Below are 14,635 nucleotides of genomic sequence, written 5' to 3'. Positions count from 1 at the left end.
TGAGACAACAACATCTCTCTCTTTCCACCCAACAACAAATATCGCAGAAGGCAGTGCACGGGGGGTGCACCGTGCTGTGGGACCACGGCCAGTCATGGAGCCTCCAGGGAGGTATGAAATGAGGCATGAATGGAGCGTTAGGAGAGAATGGAAACTCCACTGGCTCCCAGGCCGGCTCTCTTGCGGGGGGTCCCTTGCTCACGACGACAGCGCTGCCTCTCATAAACACGCATTTCCTCATCCCCGTTTGTTTCTCTCTCTTGTGCAATCTCTTGTACCAGACGGGATTGGGAGTAAGTCCCAATGGTACGTGAATGTGTTACAAAAAACCTTCCCACCCTGCCACCAACGAAGTACTGAGAAATAACAACTGAGTTTGAAAGAAAAAAAAAGAAAGAAAGAAAAGAAAGATGGGGGGAGCTGGATGGATTTGCTACTGGCCATGACTTATTATTCTGGGTGTAAACTTGAGGGCATGGCTATGCTGGTAGTTTGCAGCATCAACCAGCACTCGGAAGCCCCCACTGCGCTCAGTGCTGTGCATCCCTCTAGGAAAGGAAGTTCTTTCCCCAGATTACTTTCCTGGGTGAAAAACATGGGACAAAAATAGGGGCAAAGCAATTTGGCTGAGAACTCATAGTGCTTAAACCAAGAGACAGTCCCAGCTCCAATCTGCCTGCCCAACGCCATCCCCTGTGCTGGGTTGTTTCGCCTGGGGTGTGTGAGGAGTGTGGCTGCACCCTGCTGCCAGCCTCTGCTGTCCATGCGGATCGGCCAGCCTGCCCTTCTTGAACAACACTGCTAGGATAGAGCACAACCAGGAGGAGGTGCAGGAGCAAGGGCAGGTCGCACCATCAAACACAGGAAGCCTCCTAAGCCAGCAGTAGAGGGAAGAAGGTCTCCTGGACCTGGGCTGGTGGAGCAGGGATGAAGACTCTGTGTGTAAGCTCTAGCTGCAGAGGAGGAAAAGCCACTGGGAGTTGCAATCCTTCCATGCAGAAGGAAAAGCAAAGGAAGAAACCTGCAGGGAGGGATGCCTCCAGAGCAGCATTTGCGGGAGAGTGGGGCTGGCTCCAAACCTCCAGACGCTTGCAAGCACGGCCACTGCAATGACGAGGTCCTCTCCCAAAATGCAGGGCAACAGGTCCCTGGTCCCAGCAGAGGCCTGCTGGGGGTAGCAGGGCTCTCACTCCGGGCTGGTTGGCTGTATAGCCATCATTTCAATAAAGAAATGATTAAAAGGGGGTGGGGGGCGGGAAAACCCAAAACATCTGTTTTACTTCAAATCAGGGAAGATTCCTTTGCTTGCAAGGAATGTGTAAATCACGCCGGGCTGGGAGATGTACATAACCCTGCCTGAAAGCTCCTCTGCACTTCAAACGAATTCTAACGTGCTTACTGGGATTTTGTTTTTATTATTTGTTTCAGGCCCCCCTTCCTTGTCCTACCCTCTGCCCTCCCCTGTCTGCCTGCCGGAGCTGTGAGAATCTCCTGCCTGCTGCCAGCCCCTCGCCCCGTCCCCCCTTGATTCGGGGGCCTCGGGGCATGGGGGGAGCGGCCAGCAGTGACCGCGGACCTGGCTGGCGTCCTTCTGCCGGGGCTCACTGGCACGCAGCGCCCCTGCCCTGTCCTCCCCGCCATGCTGTCCCCATCCTGATGTTGCAGGGCCGCTGCAGGGACCTGTTGGCTTCCCTTACTGCCCCCACAGCCCGGTGCAAGGCACGGATGCCTCTCACTCAGAGGCTGGCACATTTGGATCCTGCCTGGGATGCTGCAAGCGTGGCAAGCAGAGGCGTCCCCCTCCTCTGAGCTGTTCCCTTGTGTGCTGTTATTGTTGTCGTGCTTTGTTTTGCTTTGTTTCATGTGGAGGGTGAAGCTAGGGCTGGCCAACGTTGCTGGGGACAAACCCAACGGAGATAGATAGATAGATAGACAGACAGACAGACAGACAGACAATCTCTGCTTGTAGAGGGGCATGTCCACCTCCCCATGTCGACCTACTAAGGTGACTTGCCCTGTGCCAGAGGGACCACCCTGGGGGCCTAGGAGAGGCTCTGCTCCTTGCGGTTGATGCAGCCCTTCGCCTTTCTTCTGAGGCTGTCGAGCAGGAGGCCCCATTGTGGTGGCTTATATAAGAACAGTCAGCCATCGACTCGCTTGACGTGGACCACCCACTACTCCTCAGATGACACTGTCTTTTGAAGTCGTTACCAGCCTGGGCTGGATTTCAACCAGCAGCCCAGATGGAAGCCAAGCCCCCAGGAGGATGAGAACAAGCCCTACCAAGGGGATCTCCAGGGGTAACAAACTGTGGAGTGTCTGGTTCTTGTTTACAGTGACTGTGAGGTTGGGAGGGGCAAACATTTCCCAATTTGCCAAGGGTCATAGCCTTCTTCTCCCCCCATCTCCCCAGGGCTGGCGATGGCCAGGCTTTGCAGAGCATTGGTAGGTTGAACGGCTGGTATGGTTAGCTGTGAACATTTCCATTGTGGAGCTCACTGCAGGGGTCCAGGGCCTCGCTTGTCTCTCCTTTCTCCCTGGCACAACTGGAGGAAGAGTTTGATTTATTCCCTCTTTCCTTCTGAGCAGCCTTCTTGTCTCCTGCAGCCACAGTCTCCCTGAGCCCTGCTGTCTCTTCATGGAGGAGGACAACAGCTGTCCCAGGAGTAGCCCAAGGAAAGTACTAAAGTGATGTGTCTCTCTTGGGAGACCCACCCAGCACACAGGACTAATGCTTTCAGATGAGGCTGAAAGCCACCCACCCACAGATCCATGCAAACAAGACACGCAAAACCTCAGAGTAATGACTGAACACCTAACCTTTGCGGAGCTGGGGCTGGAGTCTTCGGGGTGTCTGTGGCTGAGAGAAGAGGGGCAGGGTTGTCCCACACCTAAGGGGAGAGCAGAAGGTATTGCAGCAGGAGGGAGAGAGGATGCAGGTGCTGCGTGGGGGTACCCCGCTCCTGGAGCAGAGGGGGTGTTGGTGGAGGGGTTGTGGAGAGCTAGAGGGATTGATGGGCATTGCAGTGCCTGTGTGAAGGCTGCGGCAGGACCTGAGGGACATGTGGGACGCAGAGCCTGGGGAAAGCCCTCCTTGGCCATGCTGCACCCAGGACAGCTCAATCTATCACCAGCTCTCGCTGACGTTCTGCAGCTGGAGCAGGACGAGCCCCTGCGGTTTGCGGCCTCCGGTGTCAATCTCAGCGGTGGCATGGGGGGAATTATTCCAGCAGCACCAGAAGTCAAAGACAACTTGTTTGACCTTTGTCCGAGGGCTTTGTGTGGGATCTCCTGGTGAGTCCCAGCAGAACAGGGACTCTGGTGCTCAACAGACTGAGAGGAGCTGCTTTTGCTTCACTGGAGACAAAAGCACCAGCCCATAGTGACTCAGCACCACCTCCTTCTGGTTCTTGACTCCACCAAAGAACATTAACATTCACATCCTAGGTGACCTGGGACCTTCTCTGGCCTTGCCAGGCAGAGGGGAGAAACACCTTTCCCCAAGCCCTGAGATGGGCAGTAGAGATAGTGAAGAGCTGGGACAGTTCTTGCTGCATTGCCTTTGTAAGTCCATTCTGGAAATCTTCATCCTCACAACCAGCAGGATGAAAGCAAGCACACAGCTACCCAGAAATACAGACCTCAAATACCCTCTATCCATCCTCCCCAAAGCTGGAATGACCATAATGATCCTGCTTTTTCTGCCATCGTCCTGTCCTCAGAGTTTAGGGACCATTCCTGTGGGACACTCTAGAGGGTCTACTGGGCATCTTCAAGCTAATAAGACTTCTTGCTCCTTGGAGTCGCCTAGGAGCTGAAGCCCCAAGGCTACAACATAAGCTGTGTTATTGTTATCTCATGTCAGGGCAGCTTTTTTGGGTGCAAGGGTGAGGCATGAAGGAGTAACGATCTGCTCCTTGCCAGTCATTACAAGGAGCAGGGGTGACAAAGGAGGAATGTGGGTCAGGGGGGCACTTCTGGTGCTCTCAGCCCTGGGATGGTGAAGGCACCCTGGGGACGCAGCAGCTAGGAGGGCTGCACTGACTGTGCTGCACCTCCCAGGTGAAACTGTGGCCCTGATGAAACAGGCTGGCATCTTTCCCTCGATTGCAGTGAAACACGTTTTTGCCCAAGGCAATATTGGCACTGCCTCCTGCAAGGTGTCCCACTGGCAAAGGGGCTCCTTGTGGGATCTTGGCCCTCTAACACAGGTATCATTCAGGAGCAGGGCTCCAGGGAACAGAAGGTGGCCTGTGTATCAAGGCCCTCTTTCACAGCCATGGCAGGACTGGGAATCGCTGCTCTGGTGGGGTTTATTGACAGGATTTCGAGGGAAATCTTGGGAAACTGAGAGATTGCAGCTGAGGCTGGGAAGGTGAGTGTCCTACCGAGGATTTCTCTAGCAGGGAGGCAATGGATCCAGGCAGTAACAAGAAATGGTCATGAGTTTTAATTATTTTTTTTCTTTCCCTTTCATTCTTTTTTTGGATCTTGTTCGACAGGGATCTGAAACAAAAAGAGATTGATGAAGTGCTGTAAGGAGCGAGAGCTGAGCAAATCTGCATTGTAGATTGGCTCAAGGCAGGCAGCGCCTGCCGCGTGTGCAGAGGGGGCTCGGGGGACCAGTGCTCTCACCTTGCCTGCTGCAAGTTCTGGCTGTCCATGGCCTCGTAGCTCAGAGACAGAGGGCAAGCTTAGGAGACCTGGAGCAGCATGGGATGCTGAGCCAGTGCTGTGCGAAGACAGCATTTCAGTGCCAAAAGACATGAAGCAGCGTTTTCCCGTTCCTTGGCTCTCAAGCTGGTACGACTGTAGCCAGGCTACCTCGTTCGTGCTACCCGGGGATTGACCTTGTGTGTAGACATGCTCAACAGTCTCCTCCCCCTTGTCATCTCCCCAGTGCCACCCAGCTTCCAGGGGACAGCAACCACTGCCTCAGACAAATCCGGCTGCCATGTAAGAAGGCCTCTAATACTGCTTTAGTTTCTGCGTCCCTTGTCGTGCAGGGGTGCATGGCAGCTGTGGTGTTCGCGGTACGTGCAGTGGGTGCTGCAGAACACCTCTACGAGCACAGTGGTGGGATGCCATGACACCAAAGTGTCACTGTCCCACACTGCACCCCTGTAACGCAGCAGCATTAAGTGGCCTTGCCCTGGCAGCTCCTGTGAGAAGTACTGCACTCTCAAGTCAGTGGGTTTGAGCATGGAGATGGCATCAGCTGTGACTCAGTCTAATCTTGCAGTGCAGATAACACTGGGTGACTTTCCCAGGGTTGCCACAGAGCCACAGATGGACCCATGGCTGCGCAAGGCTGTCCCCAGCCCCACGGCTGCCCTCACTGTCTCAGAAATCAGGTCTCCTCTGCCCTTTTCCAGAGGTCTTCTTGAACAAGCAGCCTCTTAATCTGCAGAGCAGCCTGTGCTCTTCCTCCTGCCAGGAGTATTTGATGGGCACTGTTCTATACGCTTCCAAAAGGCATCAGACACCTGAGGCATGTTGTGGCAGGTACATTTATTTCCCTCCATCTGACAACTGTGGTCTCCGTATTGTTGGGAGGCATCTGTTGAAGGATAACGATTAGTCTCGCAGCATTTGCTGTCCTGGAAAAAAAGGTGTGAATTGTGAGAACAGTTTACTGACAGCCTCATGTATTTGTGTAACGGCAAAGCTTCAATACTCTGGTGTGGCGCCAGCATTGCTGCTAACCTGTTCCTCCATCACGCTGATGGGAGCAAGGTCAGTTGTCACAGATGGTTAAAAGAAGCCCAGTTATAAAAGGTATTTTTCTTGGGTGGTAGAACTGTGAGGAGAGCTTTCTAAAAGATGTTATTTTCAAGATGGCACTATCCACTGTTTCCTTATTGCAGTATAGGCTCTGTGGAAAGGCAGAGCCAAAAACAGTGGCAATGCAAAACAGAAGACATCGGTCCTTTTGCAGGAGAGGTATGATATATAAACAGCAATTCTCTGGGTGGTGGTAGCAGGTTGGTGTCACCTCCCTTGGTGCCTCTCCCCAGCGTCCAGCAGGCACTGGGCTGCTCAGAACCTCCTCTTCCAGCAGGAGCTGCTTCCACCGCACTGGCACAGCCTGAGGTCACAGCACAACCCCTTGTCCCCAGCCCTGCCCTGCATTCCTGACAGGCTTCAAATGCCCTAAAAAGAGCATCTGATTGCTGTAATACTTGTGACAGTGCCAGCTCTAGGGAGACTGCACGAGGATTTCCACTGCCCTGTAAAGCTTAGCTCAAAACCCAAGCCTCTGGTAGGGTCTCTGGTGGAGATGCAGCGTGGTCAGTCCTGTGCCAGGGTACCGGCCCACCTCACTATCTGGCACCATGGACGTGGGCATGGCATGAGTGATCAGCCTGAAGTCAGGACCCAACAAATAGACCAAGAAATCCTCTCCTTCCAAAAACCACTCCCTGCTCATTGTCTGTTTGGTATTTGCTGCAGAGACTGGGGGAGGTTGTTCTCATTTACCTTTCTTAATTATTTCAAATCACAGAGTCGCCAATAAGCTAAGCTGCATTCTTGTGGCTTGTGTGGATGGGCTGCTTTTTATTTGATTTGATTTATTTTTAAATTGTAATGGTTTCTGAATTGGGAATGCTTGCACTAAACACACACACCCCTTTCCATGCTTGCCCAGATTGCTGCTGGCAGGCAAGCCCCGCTCCTGCTCCATGGCTGTCAATGAAAGTGGCTGGGAGGCTCAGCAGGAGATGTATGAGCCCACCATGGGGGGACGGGGTGGGAGGTGCCCAGTGGCCCTGTGGACCACACACGCCCCATCGCATGTGGCTGGGGGTAAAACACCCCACAGCACCCCTGGGCTCCCCGACCTTGCAAGAATAGTCTTTCAGGGAAAATATTTGTGTGAATTTATTGACATTTTTAGCAGCCAGGAGATGCTGAGGTGAAGGTCTGTTGCTGCTCACCAGATTGATGCTCTGCTGTCGCTATCAGGACAAAGAAACACACATACCATCTCAGCCTCCCTCCCTCCAGCGAGCCCCTCACCTTGGTGTCTGGCAGCTGAAGGTACTAAAAGACTGGAAGAGGACAGTGCTTGTCAGTCCCCCAAGCACAAGGGTGTGCACAGTGCTGGGTGCAAGGCGTGCATTCACACCCACGTGTGTTTGTGGCACCATTCCTGGCTGTGACGCTCTGCACGTGCCTGAGTGTGGGTACAGCCCGAGCCTGGCTGGCCCCAGGTCCCTCGTGCCCAGTCCCTGTGTTGAGATCACCGGAGAGGGGGGAGGCAGGGATTGCCAAGAGCTGGTCCATTGAGGGCTTTTAAACGGAGGTCTCCTAATTGTTCTTCAGCTGGAACAGGAAGTGAGAAGGACTGGCAAAGCTGGGGTGTGATGTATGTGTGTGTGTCAGCACGCTGGACCAGCCTCAGCAGTGCAATGCTGGTTGCGTGCGAGCCCAGAGACCCTGGGCTGTGCAGAAGGCAGGGATAAGCTGTGACTGCCCAGAGGGTGACGGCAGGACATGCACATAACACTGAGGAGATGCAACCTCAGCCAGGTCAGGATTTGTGTTTTCGTGCTCAACATCATGGGTGGTGGTACCCACACTGTCAGGGGAGAGACAATCCATCACACCCTGTGTGTGACAGCAGCCAGGTCTTCCCTGCAGCTAGCAGCAAGAGAGTCCCGTGCCCGCAGGACCAAGGCTCCAAGCCCAGGCTTATCAGCCAAGCTCAAGCCAAGCCCTACTGGGAAGAGCATCTTGTGGTTGCACCAGTTTGAAAGGCATGAGACTATTTCTGCATGATGCTGGACTGAGGAGCAGCGTCTGTGCCCTGTCCCCTGTTTACGTGGTGAGGGGTCTCAGCACAGCCTGGGTTTGCCACACAGCCACTGCTTTTGGATGCAGCCAGCTACTCATAAGCACCTGGTTACTTAGTGTGGGTGTTTGGCAGCTGCAGAAGTGACTATTGGACACCTTACTGGACTGTTTTCGCTGCAGCCCAGGCAGCCCATTTGTGGTACGGCATCTCACTGAGCAGCTGCACAAGCCCAAAGGCTTCAGGAAGAGCAGTGCACAAGACAGAACAGAAATGCCTGCGGTATCTCTGTAGGATATAAAGAAATCAGCTGTCGAGCTAAAGAAGGTCAGACACAGAAGTCTTTATCTCCCTTCCCGCAAATAAGGATCATGAGTAAAGCACTCAAACATCATGAGCAACATGAGTGGGAGTTAAAAAAACATGAGCCAACGTTGTTGTCTATAAATAAATAACATGTTCTGGGGTTTCATTCTTAGCCTTACAGTTTCGTGCCTTTAGAATTTTGTATTTTGGGTTCTTTTTCTCTGCATTGAGAAGGAATAGAAACATATTTTTCTATTTTTTGTTTTTTAAACACAGCAGTCAATCTTCCACAATCATTTGATTACAGGAACTGAAGCTTTAACAGTCCCCTCCGCTTTCTCTTCCTCCCCCAAGAAGCATCTTGAGCTTCTTCAGCCAACATTAGGTGGGGTATCTACGAGGAACGTGTTATTGACATTTCAGGAGGCCACACATCAGTTACTTTCTATCTCTCTCTAAAAGTTTCTTTGGGTCCCAATAGATTTGAATTTAATAGTAAACATTTAACTGGCATTACTTTATAGGACTTCGTATGCTCTGTTTTGCTGCAGAGGTGGCAGTTTCCAGGCATGGAGGGGCTGATCTCTGCCAAGAGCATATGTGCTTCCAGTGGTCAAATGCTCTTTGGAACCTCTTTGGGCAAAATATATCTTAGTATTTCTAGAAAAGCAAGTGTTCATGTATGATCTTACTGAAGGCATGGGTGAAAAAGAGGATCAGCTGTGAGACAGTAGCAGGTAGCCTCAAGCTCCTTTGGAAGGCACAAGGAGAACATGAGAAAACGTCATGGGGAAGGTTTATTGCTAAACAAAACACCTCCAGGTTATGAAGGAGGCTCTGCCAGATTGTAGCTACCATATGGCCTTCCAGGTTGTCTGATGTGGTTTCATGCACTGAGTGTGGGTCTGGGACCTTTTCATTTCTGGCTTTGACTTTACCCCAGAGATCCTCTGCCATGGGCAAAATGCTCAGAACCACTTTGGCCTCTTTTTTTTTTTTTAAAAAAAACAAATTACCAGGGTTGGCATAATCAGGTGCAGCTCCATCATCATCAGTGGGGATGCTGCCTGTTTTGGTCCTCAGCCCAAAACTCTGTAGATGGACGTGTGGCAGGAGGATCTCCACGTAGTGTTGCAGGGCTGGACTCCAGCACACTACACACTCTGTGTAGCTCCCTCTCTCAGTTGTGCTGACTTGAGTTTTCCCATTATTTACTGTGCAGACATCCCCATCCCTCCCGTGTGGTGGTGGTCCCCCTCCCCCCGCCGGCTGGCCTCTTTGAGCCCTTTGGGTCCCAGGCTGATGCCGTCCTTGCCAGCGGCTCCTCTCCTGCATCTGCTGGAGGTTTCTCTTAGATGCAGCAAGCAAGATTCGCCTGTTAATGCCAGGTTTACACTGAGCTGCAGATCTTTGCACTCTCTTCTCTTAATTGTCTGTTTCTGGGAGTAAAAGAAGAAAATAAACCCTAGCACTCTGCACAGTGCCATTAACTGGCCATAAAAGTGTTTTGCTGCAGAGAGGCTGGGTGGTCAAGTGGTTTGAGAACAAGATTGGAAACCATCATCTCCCAAGTTTCCAAACTGTTCATGTCACCGAGCCTCTCTGGGGCACGATGCTTCACTCCATATGTCTCTGTTTACCATTGATAAAACAGAGCTATTAATACTGCTGTGCTTCAGGGTGATCTTTTGGACTGTAATTAATGTTAAAACCTTCTGAGATCACTCACTGGAAGGAGCTAGAGAGGTGCAGAGGGCCTCGTATTGCCGGGGCTCCCAGCTTCCACCAGAGCTGAATTTATTGGTGCTGATTCCAAAACATTTCATTCAGAGTGAATGGAAATGAAAAGATTTCCTCTAAGGTTCTTGAAAGAAGACTGGTTTCAGGTAAGGTAAAGCAATTATTTATTTTTGTCAAAAAAGAATTTTTGACCAGATCAAAATCACTTTGATTCTGATGTTTTTCCATTTACGTTTGGGTTTTTTTTTCTTATATCATCTAAAACAAAATGATGAAATGAAGGGCTTCTTTGTTGATACATATTTTTTAACTCAGGCCTGACCAGTACAGATGTTCTTGCTCTTGGCAGCTGAGTGACTTTGTTTCTGTGTGTGCTGGGCAGAGGGGAAAAGTGCAGGCAAAGGGCTAACACAGGTCTTTAACGTCGCCCAAAGGGTGGATGTGCTTTAACACCCTGCCAAGCAGAGATGCTTCCTCCTGACCCCACTGGCAATGGAATAGGTGATGTGGGCACTAATTGCCAAATATTACAATTGTGTTTTGATAAAAGTCTGCCGTTTTTCAAGGAAAGTGCTCTGGCACTGATTGCCTCAGAGCTAATGGAGCCTTACTGACTGAGCCGCTACGGGCAGAGCAGAGGTTACACATTAGCTGTGCTCATCCATTTAAAACCGAAAACAACACAGCCACTGTGGCTAAGCAGGTGACCCCAGGATGGGGATGGAGATCAGCTCACAGCAGTAACCTGCTTGTTAAGCCCTCTTACTGCTTGTTGTGCTTATGCTGATGAGCAAGAAGAGCATTACCCACTGCTGAGCTCCTGGACAGGTGACAGGACTCCTGGGGTATCTGCCCAGCTCTCCCGCTGCAGAGTTCCTTGTCTTGCTGGGGCTGAGGTCCCCCCACACAATACTTGGTGCCCCTATTGCTGTTGCTTTCTGGACCTGGAAAGAGGGGGATTCATGCTGCAGATACACGTACCTTACCTGCTCACAGCAGGAGGCTCCTTACTCACCTCAAAGCCTTTGTCTGCTGAAGGGAGGAGGAGGGATGGTGACTCCTCCGGGATGGGATGCAAAGCCCTGAAGTTAGACTCCTGCCCTGAATTCAATATTACCCTATTGCTCTGTTGCAGTCCCTTAATTATAGCGGGAGAACAGCCTGTGTGTGGTACTTGTGAAGTAGCACAGTGCGGATGTCCTTCCTGAGATGCTCCCACTCTGAGCAACGTTCCTTGTAAATTAAGGAAAATGATGTCATGCCAAAGAATTAAATAGCATCTCCTTGGGTGAGCTCAGCATGTGGATCCCCTGCATGCCCCAGCTTTGTCAAAATGGGAGTTGTCCCTACACACAAGTGGGTTCCTTGGCAGTCTGCTGGCATCCTTTCAGACACCGAGTATTGTTAAGAAACTAATGCTAATTGCTTGGAGAGAATGTGTCCTGTGCTGGGAATTGCTACCGTGCAAATGTCAGCTCTTATCAGCCACATGTGGGGTGTGCAGGGCCAGCAGGGAGAAGAGGGGGGGCTGGCAGTGCTTATGTGTGGGGTGAGGAAAAGGGAGACATTGCTTCTGTCCCCGTTAAGGATGCTAAGGAGTTAGGACCATTCCTTAAGTAAACATACCTCAGGGTCTCAATCCCATTTAATCTTCAGCTGCTTTTATGATACTCTTTGCACTCACTTGCAAGAGCTGCTTGGTTTTACCTTCGGATAAGGAGCAAGGCTGTGTTATTTCTTGGGAGCTGGGTACCCCGCCACCAGGCATCTCAGACCTCTGAGGGGTTCAAGTCAGCTCCTGCACTTTGTCAAAGCCAGCTTGAGTTTCTGTGCTTGGCTCAGAGTGAATAAATATGAACTGATGCCTTTTGGGAGAGTGGACTGCAGATTGTCGCCCCTGCTGCGAAGAAGCATTCTCATTTTGGAGCTTTGATACTCTGACCAGGACTCTGAGCTCAGCATCCGGGGATGTCCCATGCAGCCACAGCCTGTTTATTCAATGCTTCATCCGGCACAAAAGCCATATTTTACTGTCAGATGCTCTCCATTAGCTTCAAGTGTGAAATTATCATTCCCACACTTCTACCAACCCCACCCTGGTGAGGAAATGAGGGAGAAAACAACCTCAAGGGCCGTTCACAGGATGTGTATGAGCTGTCACTTGTCAGCACAGAGCCCACTTACGGCAGGAATTACTGCTCCGCTCTCAGGAGGGCCAGAGAGGAGCCCAGCTTGCAAACCCCACAGTGGTATAATGTTTGCATCGGTGCCTGGCAAAGCAACCCCAGAGATATTTTCATCCTTTCACAGTCAGGCAGCTGTGGGGTGCAGCCCTACAGAGCTCCCAGGGAGGGGAGAGAGAGGAAACAGCTCTGCAGACGCTGTGTGGGGACATAGTGGCCTGTCCCCCAGCCCTGTCTCCTTTCCCTGGGTGCTCTCCTGGTCTAAGCCCAAAATCGTCTCACGTCTCCTTGAGGTGCCAAAACTGACTGATAGGAACCTAGACCACATTTTTCCTTTCTCTTGTGGAGGCTGGTTCCCATAACAACGTGGCGGTGTGGGACTGAGGGATGAAGACATTATTTTCCTTTTCCTTCCTGCCTTCCAGATTTACCCTCTACGCGGTGGATACACGAGGGAGACACTCAGAGCTGAGCACGGTCACCCTGAGGACAGCCTGCCCGCTGGTAGACGACAGCAAGGCAGAAGGTCAGTGCTCAGGCGCCTCATTTTCCACGACAGAAGATATTTCCTGCTCATTTTGCTTTTCCTTTATTCATTGTACTCCTGCAAACCCCTCCTCTCCCAGTGTGAAGGCTCCTGTAAATTCACCCATGGGCACAGGGACATTAATCTGGGGAGGGGTGACAAACTGCAGGAGTGTCCAGTAGCAAAGTCCCCTCATCTAGGCAGCTGGTGGCTCCTGTGGTCCTTTGCCACGCAGCGCCACAGCATCCTTCCCTGCGCACAGCCATGGGAGTTGATAACATGCATTTGACACACGTCCCCTGGAAACAGAGCAAGCTCATCTTGCAAAAGTGAGAGAGGCAGCCCTCGCTGGGCCTGGGGCGGTGAGCAGCATGGGACACTGTTGGCTCCTGGTGTTTAAGGGGGTGCTGGTGGCAGCTGGTTCGATTCTGAAACAAAAACTCTTATAAAAGCCCAGCCACTTTTTCACAATTGCATTCTTCAATTTTGAAACCAACCCCATTTATTCTTATGCCCAGAGCACTTGGCTGCTTTCAAATTTAAGAAGATTCCTCTAAGTGAAAGTCAGGTTACCTGTTTTCTTACTTGCTTGCTTTCCATTTTGAGAAGCATACGAAAGAAAGTTTTGATTAATGCTTTGGTGCATGTGATTGATAAGCATTTCCAGGAAAAATGAGCAAATGGGAGACTAAAGAAAAGGAACGAAATGGAGTTCTGTGCATTTTTCATTTCCAAAAAAGAGATCCTTTCCTATAGGAGAGAGTGTACCCTCTTGTTTAATACATCTGAGCTGCTCTAGTAGATACCCACAATGATGATGCACTGTATTTCTGGCTAAAGTACCATCTTGTTATCAACAGTGTTGTATTTTTCCTACCCTTTAGCATCATAGCTGTGCAATTGCTTTTGGTTTGGTGAATTAAGGAAGAGCTTGCTTGCCCTACCTGGGAGGATAAGGCTGCATCTTCCTGTTCTGGCAGCCTTTCTCCTCTCCTTCTCCCGTTCCTTCATGGAGTATTGCTGGAGTCTTTGGGGCTGCTCCACTCATGCAGGGCACTCGCTGCAGGATTAGCTTGAGGAATTACTAAATGCTCCCCAGGTCGTTAAACCCTGCTGCAGGCAGCCCCAAGGGACAGGCAGACATCCCAGATGCCCGCCTCTCCTGCCAGCCCTGCCAAGGGCTTCGCTCCTCCTCCTCCTGTGTTAGCACTTTCTGGCTGCTCATTAATCCCGTCCCCCTGATCCTTTCCAGAGATAGCTGACAAAATCTACAACCTCTACAACGGCTACACCAGTGGGAAGGAGCAGCAGACGGCCTATAACACACTGATGGAGGTCTCCGCTTCTATGCTCTTCCGAGTCCAGCATCACTACAACTCCCACTACGAGAAGTTTGGAGACTTCGTCTGGCGCAGTGAGGATGAGCTGGGGCCCAGGTACCTGTCCCTTCCCCACGTCCTCCCCTGTCCCTCTGCGAATGTATCCCTCCGTTGCCTTCTCTTTGTAGCTGAGAGAAGTCCCCTTTTGGTGTTCACCAACCTGTTGTGGCATCCCCTAAGACCACCAGGTCCCACTCGGTCTTTGGATGAATGTTTGTGGAACACCTAGCAACCAGCCTGAAGCAGGCGGGTGATACTCCAGATGAGCTGGGTGTGTTGGAAAAGCTGGGGGGTGGGGGGAAAAGGGTGTAAATTAGGCCTGGGACAGAGTGTAAACTGGGACTGACTCAGATCCTGTTCAGTTGTAGAGCCTTGGTAGATGAGGCCATGGCTGCCCTAGGGTTCAAAGATGCAGGGTGGGTGGCTGGAAAGGGTGACTGAGGGAATGAAGTGAAAATGCAGCAGGTACGTATGTGTTGAGTGGTGCGTACAGTGACAAGCATTAGGTATTGAGAGCTGCAGTACAGAGACAGTTGTATACCTCGACGGTATTTGAGGAATACGGGGCAACTCCATCCCTATATTGTAATATTTGTGCACATCAATTAGCCAGGTAATGAGGAGCAGCAGAATCCCTCCTGGGCAATTTTTGGTGGAGCCCACGGGTGTCAGGGAACGTGATGTGTCCTCCAGGACTAACCCCCCT

General features: G+C 51.4%; 1 protein-coding gene across 3 annotated transcripts in view; it reads left to right on the top strand.

Moving 5' to 3' along the window:
- The window catches only part of ASTN2 (astrotactin 2), a 360,756-nt gene that overhangs the window by 338,467 nt on the left and 7,654 nt on the right, over nucleotides 1-14,635 (top strand). For all 3 annotated transcript variants that reach the window (XM_074891653.1, XM_074891654.1, XM_074891655.1), the window contains 2 exons: nucleotides 12,450-12,550; nucleotides 13,803-13,986. In XM_074891653.1, the coding sequence (XP_074747754.1) occupies nucleotides 12,450-12,550; nucleotides 13,803-13,986 (285 nt within the window). The remainder of the gene's footprint in view (nucleotides 1-12,449; nucleotides 12,551-13,802; nucleotides 13,987-14,635) is intronic.

Source organism: Strix uralensis, chromosome 21, assembly GCF_047716275.1.
Source record: "Strix uralensis isolate ZFMK-TIS-50842 chromosome 21, bStrUra1, whole genome shotgun sequence".
NCBI classification, from domain to species: Eukaryota; Metazoa; Chordata; class Aves; order Strigiformes; family Strigidae; genus Strix; species Strix uralensis.
This window is presented reverse-complemented; position numbering and strand designations above follow the sequence as displayed.